At 44.6% G+C, this 21,051-nt stretch overlaps 1 protein-coding gene across 1 annotated transcript in view; it reads left to right on the top strand.

Moving 5' to 3' along the window:
- LOC147710159 (E3 ubiquitin-protein ligase TRIM11-like) overlaps positions 1 to 18,518 on the top strand; it is a 185,771-nt gene extending 167,253 nt beyond the window's left edge. Inside the window, exons 6-7 of the mRNA XM_086920853.1 lie at positions 16,924 to 17,308; positions 18,080 to 18,518. Of these exons, the coding sequence (XP_086776979.1) occupies positions 16,924 to 17,303 (380 nt within the window). The 3' untranslated portion in view covers positions 17,304 to 17,308; positions 18,080 to 18,518. The remainder of the gene's footprint in view (positions 1 to 16,923; positions 17,309 to 18,079) is intronic.
- Positions 18,519 to 21,051: the final 2,533 nt, after the last annotated feature.

Below are 21,051 nucleotides of genomic sequence, written 5' to 3'. Positions count from 1 at the left end.
ATTTTCTAACTCCATCTCATCATCCGTTAAATTGAATATGTCTGCTGTCCTCTCTAGAATGAAACATCTTTTTACCTCTTAGAATCCACTATTCCTTTCCTGGTGGGGTCGCCTTGATTCTATCAAAATGATGATTGCCCCTATTCTGATTTATTTGCTTTCTATGCTTCCCGTTCATATTCCTTCTATCTACTTCAATCGTATTGACTCTCTTTTATCCAAATTTCTTTGGAAGGGGAAAAAGGCCCGAATATCCTTGTCCGTCCTTCGCAAAGGGAAATCTAATGGGGGTGTCAACTTTCCTGACTTCTGTCTATACCATAAATCCTTTTCTCTCCGTCAAGCGTCCTCATGGTTATTGAATGAGTTCTCTCCTCTTTCCCCTCTTTGGTTGCATATTGAACGTTCTTTATTATCACCTTTTGCTTTTCAGGAGGTGATTAGGTTTACTTCTAAATCTCCTCATACTGATCCTCCGTTATTTAAACACACCTCTTCTCTCTTGAAGTCCTTAATATCTCCGATGACTATTTCCCGAGACTTCTTTCTTCTCTCGCCCATTTGGTATAACTCGCTTATATTATTAAAAAATAGACCTCTTGCTTGGTCCTCTTGGCGTTCCAAGGGTATTATTTGGGTTCATCAACTCTTTGATGGTTCTTCCCCATGCCCCTTTCCCCAATTTCAGACGCAATTTTCTTGTCCTCTATCTTTTTCCCAGAAATATTTTATGTTGATGGAAATCATATTAGATCGCTACTACTCTCGCCCACCTGCTGATTCCTGTCTTTCTCCTTCCCCTCTTCTTACCATTTTGGCCACTATGCCTAAGGCCTCTCTTATATATCGTTTCTTCATTGCTTCCAACCCACTACGTTCCAAAACTGAAGTAGAGCTTTCATGGGAGAAGGACCTTGGTTGTTCGTGGTCTATTTACACATGGGATCACCTATGGTCCAGAACCTTGAAGACTTCTCGCTCTGCCTCCCTCACCCAATTTCTCTTTTTCCTTTATCACAGACTTTATCTCTCCCCCCTATCTCTCTCTTGTTTCCTCCCTTCTTCTACTTCTCATTGTTGGACATGTAATATGCTTGATGCTGACCTTCTTCATCTTATCTTTTTCTGTCCCTCTGTGGTAACTTTCTGGAAACAGGTTTGGTCTTTCCTTACACGCATTTTCACAATCACTATTCCCTACTCCAATACACTCATGTTTTTGGGGAGCATCTCCGAATCTCTCCACCTACCGCCACACTCCTGAGGTCTTTTTGACCTCATGATTGCTTTAGCATTCCAACATATTGCATCTAATTGGAAATCCCTCACCAAACTTTCCATTCGTTGTTGGTGGAACTTATTATGTAACTTCCATAGACTTGATGTTGCTTTCGCCTCCTCCTGCAAGCCTCCTCGCAATGTTGAACTGTATTGGCTACCCTTTACCTTATATTTAGATCAATCTGCCAAACGAACATATACTCCCCTCTCCTCAGAGAACTTTAAACCCCCTTGAATTATTTGTACTCTCGCTTTTAGCAGCGTTTTTTTACTTTCACAGTTTACGTTATATTATACTGTTTTTCTAGATATTATGCATTCCTTCATGTTATTATATGCCTTCTTTCTATGCCGTTATCATTTATATGAGCACTATTTATACTAGTATTGTTACTATTTCCCCATCCTCCCCCTTCCTCCCCTCCCTCCTGCATCCCCCCCTTAAAATGTAGAAAATGCTTTTATTATTTTTTTTAGGTTCATCAGTAGTTTGCATACCTTTCTTTGTATGTTTCCAAATTGTTGATTCTTATGCGCTACGGTTGTTCCATTTTTGTCATATCATTATATTCTTAACTAGCAGCCCGCCCCAGCGTTGCCCGGGGCAGAAGGGGGCTGGGGGCAGCATTTCAGGCTTGCAGCCCCTCCCGCCCCGGCCCCCTCCCGCCCAGAACACTTAAATTTTTCACTTTGACTGCACTATAAAGAAAGCTGAAAACGTGACACTTTTGTAATCCCAAACAATAAATCGATCTCCTATTCTGTCACCCTTTAAAAGAGCACCATACCGCCGTGGCGTGGCTCAGTGTTCCTCTCTCGGCTATACCACCGTTAGCCTAGTGAACTTATCAGTTATTTCCCACTGTTCAATGTCTTCCTCGGCTGTCGCTTTCTCACCAGTGCAGTACGTCTCTCAGTTGTGCCTCGTTCAGTCTTTTCATTCCTGACCCGACCCGACCCTCCCCTCTAGTGGCCCCATCCCAGTAGCACTTACTTCGGTCTGTAGATTCTTCACTATCAGGCGGGACATGATGCTCTTTACAGGAATCTTGCCTTCTTCCACTACTGTTACAATTCTCTCACGTTGGGTATGGGCGCTGCCATCTTTGTTTCCTTCCTCGCCGCTCGTCACCGCTCCTCCCCGCCTGTCGTCATCACGCACGTTGCTGTCATTGCTACGTCGCGGCAGGCGCTACGTCGCGGCCGGCGCTTCTTTCAGGGGACTACTTTGTTTTTAAAGTTACATTTTTAAATTTACGTTTTATTTTTATTTTATCTAGCCTATGTCCATCTACACACCCTGACAATTTCAAGGATGTATTGGGTGTGTGGATTGGCGCTGTGGTTCCCGAGTTTACCTGGCCAAAAGGTTTGTGTTCTCTCTTTATAATAGTAGTATAGATAGCGATATTTATCGCTAAGCATGGTTAGAGACAATTTTTTTATCGCTAAGCATCGCCTATTTTTATCGCTTAGGAACCTTGCTATTATCAAGGTTTATCTCCTAAGCGATAAAAATCGGCCGAAATGCATGAATATCGCTGAAAAGTCAGCGATATTCATGCATTATCGAGCTAATGCTCTTAGCCATGTTATCCACCTCCCATTGGATAACATGGCTAAGAACTGCTCCTGGGCAGGTGTTAGCTTTTGGAGATATTCGCGCTTAGCGCGAAAATCTCCAAAAGTTGATAATAGGACAAAGCGATGTTAGCGACTGTTTCCAGTTGCTAACATCTTGGCACGCCCACTTTGCATGTCATTAGTGATAAATATCACTGACATGCAAAGCGGGGCCCAAGATGGTCGCTATCTCCTGTTAGCTGTCGCTAACTGGTGTTAGCGACAGCTTGGTAATAGGGAGATAATTTTATCTCCGCTTTCTTGGCTTTTAAAGCCAAAAAGCGGAGATAAACCCCCTTGTACATATGCCCCACAGTTCTCTCTTTATAATAGTAGTATAGATAGATATACGCACGCACGAATATGTATGCATGTATGTATGTAAGAACACATTTGCAAGGCTGCACATAAACCGGGACAGGCCAGGCCAGACCAGACATAGAAGTAAGACTAAAAAACTTTAGTTCTACTTTTATTTCTAGCCTGTCCCGGTTTTTGATTTTCAAAATCTGGTCACCCTAATTGTAATCGTAGCTAGATAATGTACTGTGTTTTTATGCATATAATGAAATTAGTGTGCAGTTTGGATGTAGTTCCCAATATTACCCACGAGATGGCAATATGGGACCATAAATAATTGCTCACTAAGTCGCCATGCAAACTTGTGCTGTCGTTACAATGTTCTGTCCTTTTCCCTTTATTACCAAAAGCCAGTTTTACAACGTGCTTCAAACATCACCTGCTTTTAAAGGCCTGCGGCTGTTAGCTTTCCTCACATGCCGCAGGGTCAACAAGGGAGGGATTTAGAAATGCACTCCGAGTGGAGCCATCATTCGAAGCAGAGTAAATGTTTATACCAGACGAGGTTAATGTAAATGTGGCAGAAACTTCCGTCGGATGCATGCATTAGACACCAATAGTAGGCAATGCATAGAGAAGATGTGAAGGCATGCATGCTGATAGGGGTAAGCATACAATTTAAGAAGAAATGTATGGAAGGTGGGAAGTGGTTTATGTGAGTCAGAAAAAGATGTGTGTATCAGGGACGAGGTTTATGGACAATGAGAAGTCCTTTCGGCTAGGAACACATTCATGCAAGATGTTTATGTAAACCTTGATCTACGTAGGAGGAATGAAATAAGAGATGATCTATGCACAAGGAAGGGACTGACATCGCAAGCCGGCGGAACTACAAAAATGGCCGCTGTGATGTCATTTTGTAGTCCCGCTGGCCGTTTTTTCACCGATGGTCAGTGTTGCCAGTAAAATACGAACAAACAGACTCTCGCTAGTAAGAGCGATAGTTTCCTTGCAGGCATCAGCCAATACCTTATAAAAACGGGGCAGATATAAAACGAAGAAAAAGTAGTCCCCTTTGCTGAAACAATACTAAAACGCCCAGGTTCTTTCCCGATGTCATCACGCAGACGTAGCGGCCGGCGCTACTTGCAAGGGACTACTTTATTTTTATTCCTCATTTTTTAAACAACGTATATTTTTTATTTTTATATAGCCTATGTCCTTCTGCTTGCCCTGAGGTTTTCAAAGATGTCTTGGGTGTTTGGATTGGTGGTGTACTTTTCGAGTTTACCTGGCTCAAAGGACACAGTTCTCTCTTTATAATAGTAGTATAGATAAAGCTTTCAAACATAAAAAAAAGAAATGATTGGCTACTAAATCTGTCCATTTTCTAGAGTCTAATGAGATGATCCTTGAAATGCTCCACTTCTGTTTAACCAACAATGTGTTTACCTTCAACTCAAAATACTATCTACACACCCAGGGAATTGAAATGGATGCCAAATTTGCACCTCCAAATGCCTGCATTCTCATGGGCCTCGTTGAGAAATACTGGCTATGGGATGACAAATTTGCAGATTACACCACCCACATACCGTATTGGGGTCGTTACATCGACGACATCTTATGCATCTGGCAGGGATCAGAAGCCCTTCTCAAAGAGTTCCTATATAAGATAAACTCAAACAGATGAATTCTTCAAACAACCAATAACATCGCCACTAAACAAATAGACTTCTTAGACGTAACCATATATGCGGATGACAACAAATTGCAAACCAAGACATTTCGCAAACCTACAACTGCCAATTCCTTACTCTGAGCGGATAGCTGTCACCCACACAAGACCATCGACAATATTCCCAAAGGGGGAGTATCAACGAATGAGAAGAAATTGCAGTAAACTAGAGGTCTATAAAGAAAGTTCGGATCTCCTAACTAAAAGATTTCTTAATCGAGGATAACCCAAAAAACTCAAACTTAGAGAGGCTACAGAAAACGAGACACCCAACAAAATTAGGTTCCTAACAGATTATCATAATGGACATCATTACATCAGAGAGACACTGGTACCTCCTGACTAGTAACTCAACACTAAGTGACCAAATAGAGGAATTTCCCCAAATGGGCTTTAGGAGAGCCAAGAGTCTTAAACAAATTGTGTGCAAATCGGAATTCAAGGACAATAGGACCAAACCTAAAACTAACTTCCTCACTAAACCGTGTGGCTTCTACATTTGCCATGATTGCAATGTGTGCAAACTGGGAATGAGCAAACTGAAAGATTACCAGCATGACCTGATTACCACCATCCATATCACCGATTGGATTAGTTGTACATCAACGTATGTAATCTATATCATAATCTGCCCCTGTAACAAAATCTGTATAGGGAGCACCATTAGGGCATTGAAAACAAGAACCATGCAACACTACCGTAACATTAACAAAGAAGAGGTGGGACCACCGCTAACTGAACACTTCCAGGAATTCCACCCACACAACAAGACCTTCAAATTCGGAGGATTAGAGACGGTTAAACCAGCTTCCAGGGGTGGTAATCGTGAATTGACCATGAGACGCAGATAAAGCGAATATATCATGTGTCTAAACGCAACCACCAGCGGACTTAACAAAGATGCAGAGATGCATTACTGGCTATAATAATAAAAAGGGCCACCTTTTTCTGGTTGCTCCCTTGGAAAATGTAAATGGAAAAGAAATAGCCCATGGACGCAGTTCAAACGTATGAATGCAAACACATATTTGTAATATCCATATTCTTCGAAGGCTCAGGTTCACTATTGAACAATTTGGGACTGTAACTTTTCACCATGTCCGTTTTTTGCTGCAGAGATGCCACTCTTGAAATGAAATGAATGAATGAAATGAAATGGGGTTTTATAAAGCGCACTTCTACCCTGAGGCCTCATAGCGCTTAGGACGGGTGGGTGGAGGCAGCCATCAGACTGTGCAAGTTACTGGAAGAGAAAGGTTTTCAGAAGTTTGCGGAACTTGAGTAGATCTGGTTCGCTAGGTAGGGAAAGGGGCATGGAGCTCCAACAGGAGGCGGCGTTCCAAGAGAACGAGCGCCACCCCCCCCAATCTAGCTCGTTTAATTTTCCGAGTTGCTGCCAGGAAGGTGGTACTGGAGCGTAGAATTCTTGGGGGGTGGTAGGGGGTGATTAGGGAGCAGATTAGTGCAGGGCCGGCGTGCCACATAGCTTTATGGGCTATGCACATCGCCTTGAATTAGATCCTGGCCTGTATGGGCAGCCAATGGAGTTTTTTCAAGGCGGCTGACCCGGAGTGTCATTCATTTCTTCACGAATGGTGATTCCATTTAGGAATTATTGTGGGTCCTTCGCACATTCTTGTTTCTATCATCCCTCCCTACTACTACCTATCCTCACAGATTGCGTGGTTAATGACCTGTGCCCTCGTTTGGATCGATTTCCACAACTCACATGATAAGTATTGTTTTTAATATCTGGCTTTATCCTCTGTATTTAATATGGTCTTTAGTGGTTCACATTAATATCAACCATTTACTTTCGTCTACAGCCCCCAATTAGATACTATCCTCTTTCATCCTGCCCTTTGACCCTCCGGCCACTTCTTTGCCCCTTTCACTAACACGAATAGCGCTATCCCAGTAACTCTTCAGGGGACCCTGCACCGCCCTTACGTCAGATTGACTAATGAGTCTCTGACGTCACACCCTGATTTAGACTTTATCTGACGGCGGGCATTGCGCCTCGGTTTGCTCACGGACCGCAGAGACTCTTACAACGGCCTTCATTTGGTAAGCCATGACCTTTCGACTGAGATCCCTCAGGCGCAGACTTTGTTTTCCTGTTAGCGCTTGCTCATAAACGCGCACTTTAACCGTTTCCCTTCACGCCTTCGTCTTACTAATGTAGTCACCGCTCACTTTCCAATTGTTTACTTTCACACGTACGTTCCAGACCTGTTAAAGCCTCCTTAGTTTTGTGCATATTTCTCTCCTGGTTTAACCCTGACATTAACTATTATGCGGCCCCTTTGTTCTCCAATTTACCGGGCTTGACTACTCACTTACTACCGCTGGCCTCATCTGAGAGGTTCCCTTGACCCTTCAGTTACTTGGAGTCACCTGCAGCGCTTCCCGCGAGAAGCTTAATGATCGCCGCCCTCCTTTGCTCTCTTCCCTGATTACCCATATTCACTGCGCTTTTCATATGCGATGAGAGTTATCAGTAATTGCACATCATTTTTACACCTAGAATTACGAATCTGACCGGACTGAACATTTGATTTTGGTAAGCCCTAACGACATTTATCCTAACGGTATTCACGTTATTTATGCCCAACTGTGTCTTAAATGCTTCTTTTCGACTGCCACACTGCTTTTGACAGATAACCTAGTACATATTTTCACTGACAGCAGATTCAGTGAGCTGTTTCCACGACTAGGCCCTGTTTGAATTATTATGTAACATGACCTTGTACTTTGCAGCTTTGTCTTAATAAGGTGCTCACAACAATCTTAAATGATGCAAACTTTCCTAATGTGGTATTTTTGAACTTTCAGCTTCATCAGTCTGATGTCTTTTTTCAAATTGCTCTAACAGCATTTCTTTTGTGTATTAATGTTTCTTGATCCCACTTATTCATTCTAGATGATGTGATATTCAGAAATGTAATTAATACCTATTTTTGAATATTACTGCTACATATGCTAATCATGTATTTCATGTGGGTGTCCTTCTCTATACCAATTCTAATTTCAAATACTTCATTTTCATTTGTCATGTAACTTTTATGTATGTTTTTTTCCTTTTTTTACTTGTTGTTCTGACTTATCGCTAGCTCACTGTATCCACCCACATTTCGCTTGAACATACACTAATTTATCCTTTTCTTTTTCCCTCCCTTTCCTCTCCTCATATCTCCTCCTCACCCCCCACTTTTCTCTTCTTTTTCTGACGTTTTACCTTCTTTTTCCCTCCCAACTTCTGCCCACAACTTTATTCTCCCCTTTCACTGATCTTATTCGAATTGTTCTCTCTGCTTTGCCACTCTGCTATGTTCCTCATGACTCCACTTTTTCTACCTTATCATTCTTCTTTCCCCTTCTTGACTTCCCAAATGGGACCCTGTCCTTCTCACACATCCTTCCTTACCTTTCCCCTTCTTGACCCTTTCAGCCTTGAAAAAGCCCACGGCCTAAATAGGCCTCTTGGGCGAAACATGTGTTGGCTGTCCTTCTATACAGACGAAAAATGATATAAAACTTAAGCACATTAAAACTTTCAAAAAACGCCTGAATTTTCTTTTTTCTTTTGAACCTGTGTTGACAATTGTGAGGGCACAATCCTCTACCTTCCTTTACAGCTGTGAATGAGGACAGTTATGCAGTAGGACAGTTATACAATTGGACAGAAGGTTGAAAAGGACTTGGTCCTCAGGCTCTCACTGCTCTCTCTGGGTCTGTAGTTAACCCCCCTTTCCTTCTGGAATGGGCTGTGCCAGTTATGGACTGTAATGCTGCCAATGTCTGTGGTGGTTCCTTCTTACAAGGTCTCAGTTCACACTGTACCTTAATTCAAGTTCACTAGAGGGTGTTCTCACTGGACTCGTCAGGGGGCGCCCCTCCAATACTGCACGCGCTCACACACAGCTCCTGGGGGCAGTCATGCTGACTCTGCCTCGGCCCTACCTTGAGCACTTATCTCCGTCGGTGGCCAGACGTATGTCTCCAGTCCAGGTGAGGGGCGAGAGAGAGAGAGTGGCAGAAGTGAAAGGAGAGGGAGAAAGAGAGAGAGAAGGGAGTGAGATACACTGATGTGGAGAGAAAGAAAGGGGGAGATAGGAAGGAAGCGGAGAAAGCTAGAGGTCGAGGAGAGGGATGTTGGGGAGAGTGAGGGTAAGAGACAGAGGGAGGAGGTAGAGAGTGGAGAAAGAACGGGATAGAGAAAGAGGGTGGGTGATGGGAAACAGAGAAAGAGAGAGACTGCCAGCAGTCAGTCTTTAGGACGAGTGACTGCTCAGATGAAGGTTCTGCACGTCTGAGGGTTGTCCGGCTCCCACCGCCTGTGATGGACTGAGGGGACCCGGGCCCTTGGGATCTGCATTAAGAGGACACCATGCTTCTGACCTGCCCAGCTAGACCCTATGGATGAACAGGTATGTAATCTAGCACCTAGGTGACCCGGCCTGAGGATCATGGCAGCCCAGGTAAATTGCATCAGAGCAGAGGCCGGTGCATGGACTGCACCCTCCACCGCCCCTCCCCCCACAAGGACACAGCAGCAACGCCGAGGCTGGTGTAGGAGCTGCACCCCCCCCTTCTGCAGTAATAAAAATGTAAGAAGGGTCACACGCAGAGATGCTGCCACCAGTGCCAGTCCCTTGCAGCAGAGCGAGAGGACAGTGATAATTGTATCCAGGAGGGTTGCACTTTGGGTGCCCCCCTAACCGCCCCCCCTCCCGGACCTTAACGATCTGTGCGTCATGTCATTGCAAGAGAGGCTGACAGTGAGTCAAAAAAACAACAGTGACCATCAGGGGACAGCCCTGTCCTTGCATCTTATTATTCTAAAATTATTAGGTGCACACATCCCTCAACGTTCTTCAATACTGACCCGTCGCACTCTTGCCCTTATGAACTAGGGATCTGCACATAACTCTGCCAATCCCCTCAATTCCACCTTGCAGAGACCTCTGTAAAACCAGCCCTGGCTGCTCTACCAGGGTATTACAATCCTGACATGTAGTTCCACCCCATAACACGTGATCACTCCAACACAAAAGTTGCCGATGGGGTGTTGCTTGTCTTTACCACGACCAATGCCAGCGGCACTTACATCCAGTGGTATGCCGATTCAATACCAGCCCTCGCTGGCTTGACCCATCTGTGGGTGGTGGGAAGCAATGGAAGAGGACAGCCGGGGTCCCAAAAGTGGCATGTAACGGATTGAACTGTGGAATGTGCTTCCACCAGTTTTGCCGCTGTTGGTATGAATGTTGTGTCTGTGTGTGGAGACACCGCTTACACAATGTTTAGGACTGTTGACTGTGGTGGAACAGTAGGAGTGGTCCCGGGCCGGGGGGAGCAGTCTGAGCCTGAAATGATCCAGAGAGGGAAGTGGCCGTCAGACTCAAAGGAGGTTCCAGTGGTGGTTTTACATTGAGATATCAAGGCCGGCGACAACAGTGCTGGTCAGCTTCAGTCAGTGATGAAGGAGAAACCAAGGAAAGAAGTGGAGGAAGAAAGGATTGCAGGCCCAGGTTTGAGTGGTCATTGCCAGATTTGATGCTGCCACGTTTGGGGGTCGTTTCAAAGAAAACCCCAGGGGAATATTGTTTAATTCACCATTTATCGTGGCCGGAGGGGGCGTAAGTGAATGGATGCAAGACTCAGGAAGATGCAACAGAGCAGTGTGATGCATCAGTTGATACTATTAGTTTTGGGCAGAACAGGTAAAATGTTACCTTAAGTCGGCATTTTACATAATGCCAGTTCATATAGTGGAGGTTTCTTTGCTGGGGATGTCATTTGAAGGGACAATATATGTAGACGGAGTTTTGTTCATGGGTTGTGCAATTTCTTGTCCTCTTTGAATTTTTCAGCGCCTTCTTATAAAGGGTTTTGTCAAGAAGAGCTGGTCACAGGCTGATTTTCATGGATGATTTCTTGTTTGTTGAGAAGGAGGTTCATTTAATTACTGAAAAGTGTTGGGCATTTGTCAGGACTTGGCAGAGGTTTTTGGGGAGCCCCTAGCACCAGAAAGACAGAGGGCCCGAGAACTGTATTGATTTTTTTCAGAATCGTCATAAAGAAGATGCAGGCGAGATTGCCTGGAGACAAAGTGCAAGAGATTGTTTTATTGGTAGAAGAGGTGTGCAAAGAGCAGAAGTTGGCGCTCCATAAGGTTAAATGTTTGTTGGAGCCTCTCAGTTTTGCATGCAGAGTGGTCAGGGCTGGCAGAATGTTTTGTACAAGGTTGGGCTTTGCCATGTCTGGGGTGGATTTACCGCACCAGAGAGGGTGAATGGCAGTTGCTCCTTGGGTAGATCTGCATGTATGCTATCATGTTATTGAGAATTTAAACAGAGTAAGCATGTTTTTGCAGAGGATGAGACAAATTGACATGCACCGATTTTTTCTGTGCAAGAGGCCTTTGGTTGTGGCTTGTTCTGGGATGGATGGTGGTGTGCAGAACAGTGACTTTTTCACTGGCGGTTGCTTTGGTGGTGTGTTGTGTGAAACTGATGAACAGAAGAGTAACATTCAACGTGAATAACATATCAGGGGTGAAATGTGTTAACAGAAGGAGAAAGATTTGAGGGGTCTGCTGCTCTTGTGGAAGGTTAGGTAGAGTTGTGGCATTTCAATATTGCTTTTAGAGCAATGCATGTCCCTGAAATGAGCTATGACTTTGCTGACACTTTATCTTGTTTGCAGTGAAGGAGGTTTCGAAGTTTGGCCCTAGGATTTGAAGAAAAGAAGACCAAGTATCCACAGGTCATCTGGTCACTGGGACAACGAGCACGCTGGAACTGGTCGAACAATCTGTAAGAGTAACTACTGGATGAACCTACTAACAGGCTTGGTGGGAGTTTAAAAGTTGTCATGCCAGAAGAAAGGGGGTGATAAAGTTGGTTTGGAACGGAGTAACGAGGACTTCATGCTTTTTCGATTATCTTTGATTGACAGGGGCTTATCAGCTGTTACCATTGCTGGGAACCAGAGAGGTTTGTCATTCATGTGAAGATATTTTAGGGATATGACCCGGCGGCTGAGGAACTGGCGAGGCGAGTACTAGCGGGTTGGTCAAAAGTGAATGGAAGAAAATCTAAGCTATGGGAGCCAATTCCATTTCACTTGTTGACGAGGTTACTCTGGGTGTTGGGGTTTTGCTGTTATGACAGTTTTGAAGTTGAAATCTTTTGTCTTAACTTGTTATGGACGTTTTTATGGTGTCTGAATTGTTGGGCTCAAGGAACAGGCCAGGTGCAAAAAGACAAGAGGTGGGGGTGGAAGATATGTTTCTGAAAATATGGCTTAGGCGTTGCAAAACAGATCAGAGAGGGCTCAGGAGATGATTTGTGTTGAAGACTGGGCTTGTGACAGAGGCAGGTGGACTTTTGACAAATTGTACAATTTCCAGATGTGTTTAAGAGATGAGGTTGATTTCCCTACTGATGGTGAGAGAGTGACTGCAGCCAATCTTTTGGGAATATTGAGAAAATCATTGGTTTACTTGGGATTGAACGCGAAGGGCTTTGGCATGTGCTGTTTTCAGACTGATGCTGCATCAGAGGCAGCAAGGTCAGGACTTCAGACCGAGGACATGAAGAGGATTAAGAGATGATGGCCCAGCTGTTGTGAGAGGTACATACGAGGCTGGGACGTCAGACGGAGGACATAAAGAGGATTGAGAGATGATTGGTCCGGGCATCGTGAGAGGTGCATACGAGGTCAGGACTTCAGACTGAGGACATAAAGAGGGGTGAGAGATGACGGTCCAGGCGTCGTGAGAGGTACATACGAGGTTAGGACTTCAGACTGAGGACATAAAGAGGGGTGAGAGATGACGGTCCAGGCGTCGTGAGAGGTACATACGAGGTTAGGACTTCAGACTGAGGACATAAAGAGGGGTGAGAGATGACGGTCCAGGCGTCGTGAGAGGTACATACAAGGGAGTAGGGTTATCTGATTTTTAAGGCATGATGGGTTTTAGTTATTGGAGCACCTGATGCTGTTACTGGCTGATCTATTTACGGGCAGAAGTTGTTCACATTTACTAATACATTTAGGAGAAAATGATGTGTGCAGCTATTTGGTCTCTCTTTGCTGAAGAGCATGAAAGAGGACTTGGTGAGGCCGAAGGACCTTTGGGGCTGCACTTGCATCGTATGAACAGAATTTATTCTAAAAACGGTTTGGTGAGCTGACGTGGAACATAGCGCCATGGACGAAACCAGACGCAAACTCAACAGAGCAAGGAGAGGTTTTCTTTTGCAAGCGTGGGGATATTAAAGAAGTAGAAACCATGTTCTATTGCTCAGATGGAGCGCACTGGTCTATTTTGGGAAATTAAAATTATTTTTGGGATTTGCAGGTATTGGTTGCACAGCTGTTGAGCGAAAGGGTACAGTATTGAGCATTACAGGAACAAGCTTAAGGTCGTCTGTGTTTTTGTACTGAAGGGAGTTGGGCGGTGGGGCATGAAAACTCCTTCCCATGGTTTTACTGGTTGGCTGTATTTGGAGGGATGGTGAATCACAAGCAGGTGTATCCACCCCTAAGGGGGGAGCACAGCTGAGGGACTGCAGTAGAAGTTTGGGTGAGTTGGAGCTGGTTAAGGTGGGGTATTTTTCTCTGAACAGCTCAATGCAACACATTAAAAATAATACAAAGGTACAGCGGTATATACAGGGTCTGCAAAAGGGCACATTGTTAGTGAGGGGGAGATCTGGGGGTTGTGAACCACCCTCCTTGACTCCTGTCGCTCTCATGATTCTCTGCATCCCTGGAGGAGTGCGGGCCTTGTATGCTGCTCACAGTAGCTGATATTTTAAGTAGGGAGGGAGTTCCTACCAGCCAGTAGCATAACAAAACTTAAGGTACATCCCCCTGCAAGGTATGTTGATTGGTCCCCCCACACCATTTCCTCCAACTGTAAAAATCCAATATCCACACTAGTCATTTACAACACAACAGACACTGAGGCTGTAACCGGAGAAGGGAGCAGGCACTGAGGCCGTAAACAGAGGAGGGAGCAGGTACTAAGGCCGTAGCTGGAGGAGGGAGCAGGTACTGAGGACGTAACTGGAGGAGGGAGCAGGTGCTGAGGCGGTAACTGGAGGAGGGAGCAGGCACTGAGGTGGTAACTGGAGGAGAGAGCAGGCACTGAGGGCGTAACTGGAGGAGGGAGCAGGAACTGAGGCCGTAATTGGAGGAGGGAGCAGACACTTAGGTCAGAGCTAGAGGAGGAAGCAGGAACTGAGGCCGTAAACGGGAGGAGGGAGCAGGCATTGAGGCTATAACCGGAGGAGGGAGCAGGCACTACCTGCCTACATGGCAGACAAACATTTGTACTAGACAATGACCGTATTTGTGTTGGGCATCTTCTTACTCACTGTGGCACGTATACTGCATAACGATAGTTAAAATAAACATTTTGAACTTTTCTTGTGTCTGTCAGATCTTATTGTGGAGTAGTACAAGTGTGAGAGCGAAAGGGTGTGTCCTGTAACAGCGATTCCTGAAAGGGTCGGGAGTGTTGTGATCTGGGTTGTCTAATCACTTGTTCCTCTGTGAGTAGGAGGGCGAGAGACACTATAGCTAGTCCGTCCCGGGCTCATGGGTACTCCGATGGTGAGATGACTCAGTTTCTGCCTACTAAGGTTCTACGATCCCTAGCATAGTTTTGTGACTCCGAAGAATACCTGCAACACCCCAAACATTTGGGCCTCATGGTCAAACGCCTTCAGGACTAACAAAGAACTAAGGATATTATATTCCCATTGAGACTCGTGTATGTGCGGACAGTTGATGTATTATGGTGCTAAAGTGCAGATTTTTAAAGTGTGAGGGGAATATGACTTTAGAGATGATTAAAAACAAGGTTCTTAAAACTAGCAAACTGAGAGGTTTGGGAAAAATACAAAAATGAGGCAGGATTGTCAAAAAAATGCCTTCTCCTTAAAGTGATACTTAGAAAATGAGAGAGGATTGTTGAAAACATGCTGTCCCAATAACAGAAAATCTAAGAAGAATGCAGAGTTACCGTATGAACTTGTGGCTCTCTTAGAGCCTGTTGTGCCCGACACCAATGCAATATTACCATCTATGCCAGGGTTCTCCAAGGTCGGTCCTGGACGCCAGATCCAAGCCAGATTTAGAAGATACCCTCAGTTATCTAAATGTGGTTATGCTGAAAATCTGGCATGGATCCGGCCCTCCAGGACAGATACTGGAGAACCCTGATCTATACCTGTAGAGGCAGAGTATTTTTCTCTTCTCAGGGTTTATTCACCATTAAAGTCCATCCACAAGTGAGGACCTCTTTGTTTTAAGCCTAAAAGATACCCAGTACACTTCCTTCACTGATAGTCCCACAGTGGTGAATGCCCAGGCACTAAAGAGAGACTTGGACCACCTATACCTGGAAGAGGTTGAGTCGTCTTGCAGTACACTGTTGTGACATCTCCAGCCCTTGCAGCCTGTGAAAAAGACATTGTAGCCCTCCTGAGAAACCTCCAGGAGAGAGAACACAAAAGACTCTTGGTCAGAATTCCAGAGCTGCTGCCAAAAATCAGGTGGCTTACCAGAGTTATGTGTTATTCCAAGGTACAAGCAGCAGGTCACCTGACAGAATAACATTGATTCAGGGCATGCAGCCCCCGTCCACCAAGAAAGGATTGATGTCCTTGCTGGGAATGATGAACTACGGCCACCAGTGGATCCCTGAATGCAGATGCTATGAAGCCATCTTGAGACAGAGTATGCTAAAAGATGCACCCAACAACATTGTATGGACTAATGAACTTGCAAACTGTTCAAGAAACTGAAAGAGTCTTTTGCCCAGATGCATCAACGAGATTCGCATTCGCAAACGGTGCGAATCGCAATATACGGCCGTTTGCGAATGCAAAGCATGTCATCGGTATGCATCATTATTTGGCAGTGTTTCGCATTTTTAGGAATCGCATTTTCATTTGCGATTTCCAAAAAAGTTCGCTAACATTGCGATTTCGTGTCATTTTGCGAAAAAATGCTATGCATCAAAATTAGCAATTTGCGATTGTGTCAGAAATCGCTATTAGGAAATGCAAAAATAAGAAGAACTCAAACTTGGTGCTAATTTCAGCAAGTGGCAGGAGTGGATCTGTCAATCACCTGTACTGCATATAAGGACCTCTCAGACCATGACCCAGCCTTTCAAGATGGCTGCACTTTACTTTTTGGCACGCAGACAGAGGCTGAGAGCAGCTGCAGGTTGGAGGAGAAGGCTCATCGAGGAGAGGATCTTCAGAGTGCGCATAACGTTATTGGGGCAGACAGAGGCTGAGATATTCAAGAAATATAGGCTGAATGCCACTTTAATATTAGATTTAATTCAGGAATTGGACCCAATCCTGCAGAGGCAAACACGCAGGACACAAGCCATACCTACCCATGTGCAGGTATTGTGTTCGTTGCACCTCCTTGCATCGGGGTCATTTCAGGGGGTAGTGGCCATTGCTGGTGGCGTGTCTCAGAGTTCCCTTTCCCGATTTTTTAATTCCTTTTTAAATGCCATGTTACAACGAATAAGGTCACATATCCAATTCCCATCTACACCACAGGAGTTAATGAAGACCAAACTGGATTTCTACAATATGGCACAATTCCCTCATGTAATTGGTTGTGTAGATGGTACACATGTTCCCATTTGTCCTCCCTCTGAAAATGAATATATTTATCGGAACAGGAAATGCTTCCATTCCCTTAATATTCAAGCTATCTGCAATTCAAAAACCATAATCACAGACCTAGTTGCCAGTTACCCTGGAAGTGCCCATGACTCCTTCATCTTTAGACATAGTGCCATTCATGCAAGATTGCTCTCAGGTGAATTTGGAGATGGATACCTACTAGGTAAATGATTCATTCAACTCTACAGACTTTGAATTGAACTGCACACATGTATGCTTACCTTACATTTACATTGTTTTCTATTGCAGGAGATAGTGCTTATGGAGTGAGGTCCTACATATTAACTCCATACCTGAACCCAAGTACAAGGAAAGAGCAGCACTACAACCAGGCGCACATTTCAACACGGAATGTCATAGAGCGTACCTTTGGAGTCATGAAATCACGCTTCAGGATTCTACATGCAACTGGAGGAGCATTGCAGTACCAACCAGACATTTGCTGCAAAATTGTTGCTGCATGTGCAATGCTACATAATCTAGCAACGGAAAGGGGAATCGAACTTGATGAGGACGATGTCTTACCTCCGAACATAAATCAGCCTCCACAACCTCAACCAAGAGCACATGGACCAGAGGCAGCAGAGGGCAGGAGGAGAAGGGCAGAGATCACACAGCATTATTTTTGAAAGAGGTAAGCAAAACTCCAAACACTTCATCTTGAGATAAATGTGTGCATTTTAATGGTCAAATAAAATGAATGCCTACATGACTCGTACTCAACTTGAAATTTAAATTAAATTGTCGGCCAAAAAACCAGCCAGGGTCCAATGAACAAGTAGAATTGAACAAAAATGGCACTCATGCATACCCTGCAAGATTTTTCAAAATGTCATTTTTTGTGGCCACGCACTCCTAATGCCTTTCCAGGACTTTTCACAGTAACCATTTTGCCATGAGTGGCATCACTCTGCTTTCTTACACTTCTCCGTGTGGCACCCAAGGCATGCTGAGATGTGCCACTCTCAGCACTGGTGTCACCCCGTCCCTCATTTTCATTTACATTTCCAGTGGATGCCTTGGACTGTGTTTCGGCTGATGTCGCTAGGGATGGCCCCACACCTTTTTGTATGTGTTTGAAAGTTTTCATCAACAGTACCTGTGTGGATAGTGTTTGTTTGCAGAGGGCACGGGTACAATTAGTAAGGGAAGTTATTTCCTTGTAATGTGTCTGCATGCTGTTCAAGAGTTTCTCCTGTTTTTTGGCAGAAATCTTTTGATGTTTGTTAAACAAATTGCACATCAATTCCAAAGAGTTAGCAATCCGGTCAAGCTTTGATGTTGTTGATTCATGGCCAGTTCTCATAACATTGATCATCGCATTCATACTGCTTGCTAGAGTGCCCATTTGTTCACTTATGTGACCCATTTTGCCTTTGATAATCCGAATGTCTTTCCCTTGCAGACGCTGCACCTTCAAGATTTTGTCCTCCACATGATTGCCTGTGAAGGTTCCATCTGCATCCACTCCACTTTCACGCGCTGCACTTCGACTCAGTCTGAACTGTTGCTGTCTCCTACGCCTGCTCATCGATATATTTGACACTGCTGGAGTGGTTTGTGGCTGGCTTGGTGTCACATTTACATTCTGCTCTGGTTCAGAATCAGTCTGGAGCAGTTGACGCACTCGCTCTCTCTCACTTGGCACTGAATGAGCATTAGATGTACTGGGAGCATTTTCATTTTCAACATCAGGCCCTTCTGAGTGGTGCATATCCCTTAAATCATGCTCGATGAGATCTTGTAATTGCTCTATGGATCAACGAAATGTGAAAACATTTGTTACTTTTTGTTTGCAATGACATTACTCTATATCTATATAAAGTTCAAGAATGAATTGACTCAAAATGATGTCGTGTCTTATTTCCGATTTGCATGTGGCGATGTTTATATGTGATGCTAATCTTCATCATTATGTAGTCCAACAAAAGACCTACAACTACCACAATGCACTGCTCCTAAGTCTTTCTAATCATGACTGGGAGAGACTTTGGGACTCAGGAAGATCATTTTTAATTCAAAATGCAGCACACACATCATTACTTGTTCATTCAGTGACTGAAGTCACACTTTTTGACACACATAGCATTCACTTACCTTCAGTAGGAGTTGGAATCTCCGATGTGTCGATGTTCGTCACTCCGACTACAGTCTCCGGCAAAAGTGTGGCTTCCACCATTTCTTCTATGGGAGTGTTTCCTGTATCCCTGGGTGTTCCGCCGCCGGTGAGATTAGAAGATTTCATTCTTTTGGCTAGCTTCTCTTTTGCACGGCTGCGCAGGTCATACCACCTTTTCTGGAGATTATTGATGTCACGATGTGCCACTCCGACTGCATTTACTTTTGATTGTATTGCAATCCATAGGTTCCTTTTCACAGGTTCAGGAACCTTAAGAGACAGCTTTCCAAACAGCTGCTCATGTCTTGCAGTCACCTCCTCGATCAGTATTTCCAGTTCTTGATCAGAGAACTTGATTTTGCGTTTTCGAGCAGGCCCCTCGGCAACGGAATTCTCGTTTTCCATTTTCAAAAGCAAGTCCCAGACTCCAACAGCAACCGCCACGAACAGCTCACACTGTGAACGCCCTTACCACACCTTCTAACTGAGGGGCAGCTGCGCCTAATTGCTGTACTGGCTTTTAGGCAGTTGGCGGTAAATGAGATGCATCATGTGTGTGAAATCGCATTATGCGATACCGCAAACAGCGATTTCGCAGTTAAGGAATCGCATAAAAAATGCGATTTTGTGAAAAATGCGAATTTTACCGACACGCAAAAATTTAGCGAAAAAATTGATGCATAGCCATTTGCGATTCTTTATATGCGATTCCTTATTTTTCGCAGATAAGAAATCGCATTTTCAAACGTTGATGCATCTACCGGTTTGTGTACTGCACCAGCATTGGGGCTGCCTGACTACAAACTGCCCTTCCATCTCTGTGTCACAGCAAAATGGCATTGCAAGTGGTGTGCTGGCACAGCTGGACAAGACCTGCGGGATACTACTATGTGACTTTGCCTTCAGCAGTGACTGGGTGTCGGCAGCTGTGATGGTGGAGAGAACGGCTCCCTTTGTGTTGGTCTTTATTTGTAGTGTTTAGGTGTCACATTAGGTACCGTGGTTGTTATCTGGAGCGACAACATTTTTCCGCTGGCAGGCACAGAGGTTATGAGGTTGCCTTGTTTTCCAATGCTAAAATCAGCATTAAAAGATGCACACCTTTTAATTTGGCAACAGTGTTACCTACAATATGTTATTCTGATGAGACCCCTAAGCATGTCTGTGTTGAGATTGTAGAGAATTGCACCACACGAAGACCAGATTTACAGCAGACCGCATTAGAAGAGGCAGACGACGAGACGTACGCTGATGGTTTCTCCAGCAGACTGATAGCAACCCCTGCTCCGTAATTAGTGTTTATTACAACAGTTGACACCATAGTTGACAGTGCAGCTCTGCCATCTGGCACATCTGCTCAGTAAGCTGAGCTGTATGCGGTAACAAGAGCATGCATCCTAGCTGAGGGGAAACTGTTAACATGTACACTGACCCACGCTATGCTTTTGGAATTGTCGATGAATTTGGCCAGCTGTAGCAGTATCGGGGTTTCATAACAGCAGTAGGGCGTTTCATTCAAAATGGCCCTTTAATAAAGAACTTGTTATAAGCGATACTACTACCCAACAGGATAGCAGTAATAAAAATGTGACGCCCACACAGGAGTTAATACTAAGCTAGCCAGCGGTAGCGCCATTGCTGACACTGCAGCAAGAGAGGGCATGTTACAAACAGTACAGATGGTGCCTTTAATGAATAAAAACATTCCAAAAATTCAGCTCATTCAGAGGCAATTGTTGCTAGCTGATGTGAAGGAAGCACAATGGTCTGCAACACCAGAAGAGCAGAGAGCGTGGATTGATGCTGGATGTGAACAGAATGATGAGAGATTGTGGGTATACCGGGATGAGAGGCCTGTGGCCCCACGCAGTATGTTCCCTTCTTTTAAGAGACGTGAGCATAGACCCACTGATTATTGCCCAAGGGGGAGTGGGGTGAAGGTGCAGATACATTTTGCTTCGCAATGAATGACTTTAAATATTGCTGTTGTGTGTGGATGTGTTTCCAAAATAGGTGGAGGAATTCCCACAAGGAAGAAACAAACAGCAACGGTCGTGGTACACTTCATGATAGCCATCACTCCCAGGTTTGGGGACCACCAGGGCATAAATAGCAATAGAGGGGGTGACTTTCTGGCTGAAGTTATGCAAAAGATGTGTGACTGTTTGGGAATAGAGTGGAACCTGCATGCCCCATACTGTCATGTGCTTATCTAGGTTCCTGATCGATACTGTGACCTTATGCCCCTATTCGGCTAT

The sequence above is a fragment of the Lissotriton vulgaris genome, chromosome 5 (genome assembly GCF_964263255.1).
Source record: "Lissotriton vulgaris chromosome 5, aLisVul1.2, whole genome shotgun sequence".
Classification (NCBI taxonomy): domain Eukaryota; kingdom Metazoa; phylum Chordata; class Amphibia; order Caudata; family Salamandridae; genus Lissotriton; species Lissotriton vulgaris.
Note: the sequence above shows the minus strand (reverse complement) of the source record. Positions and strands in the feature narration are given on the sequence as shown.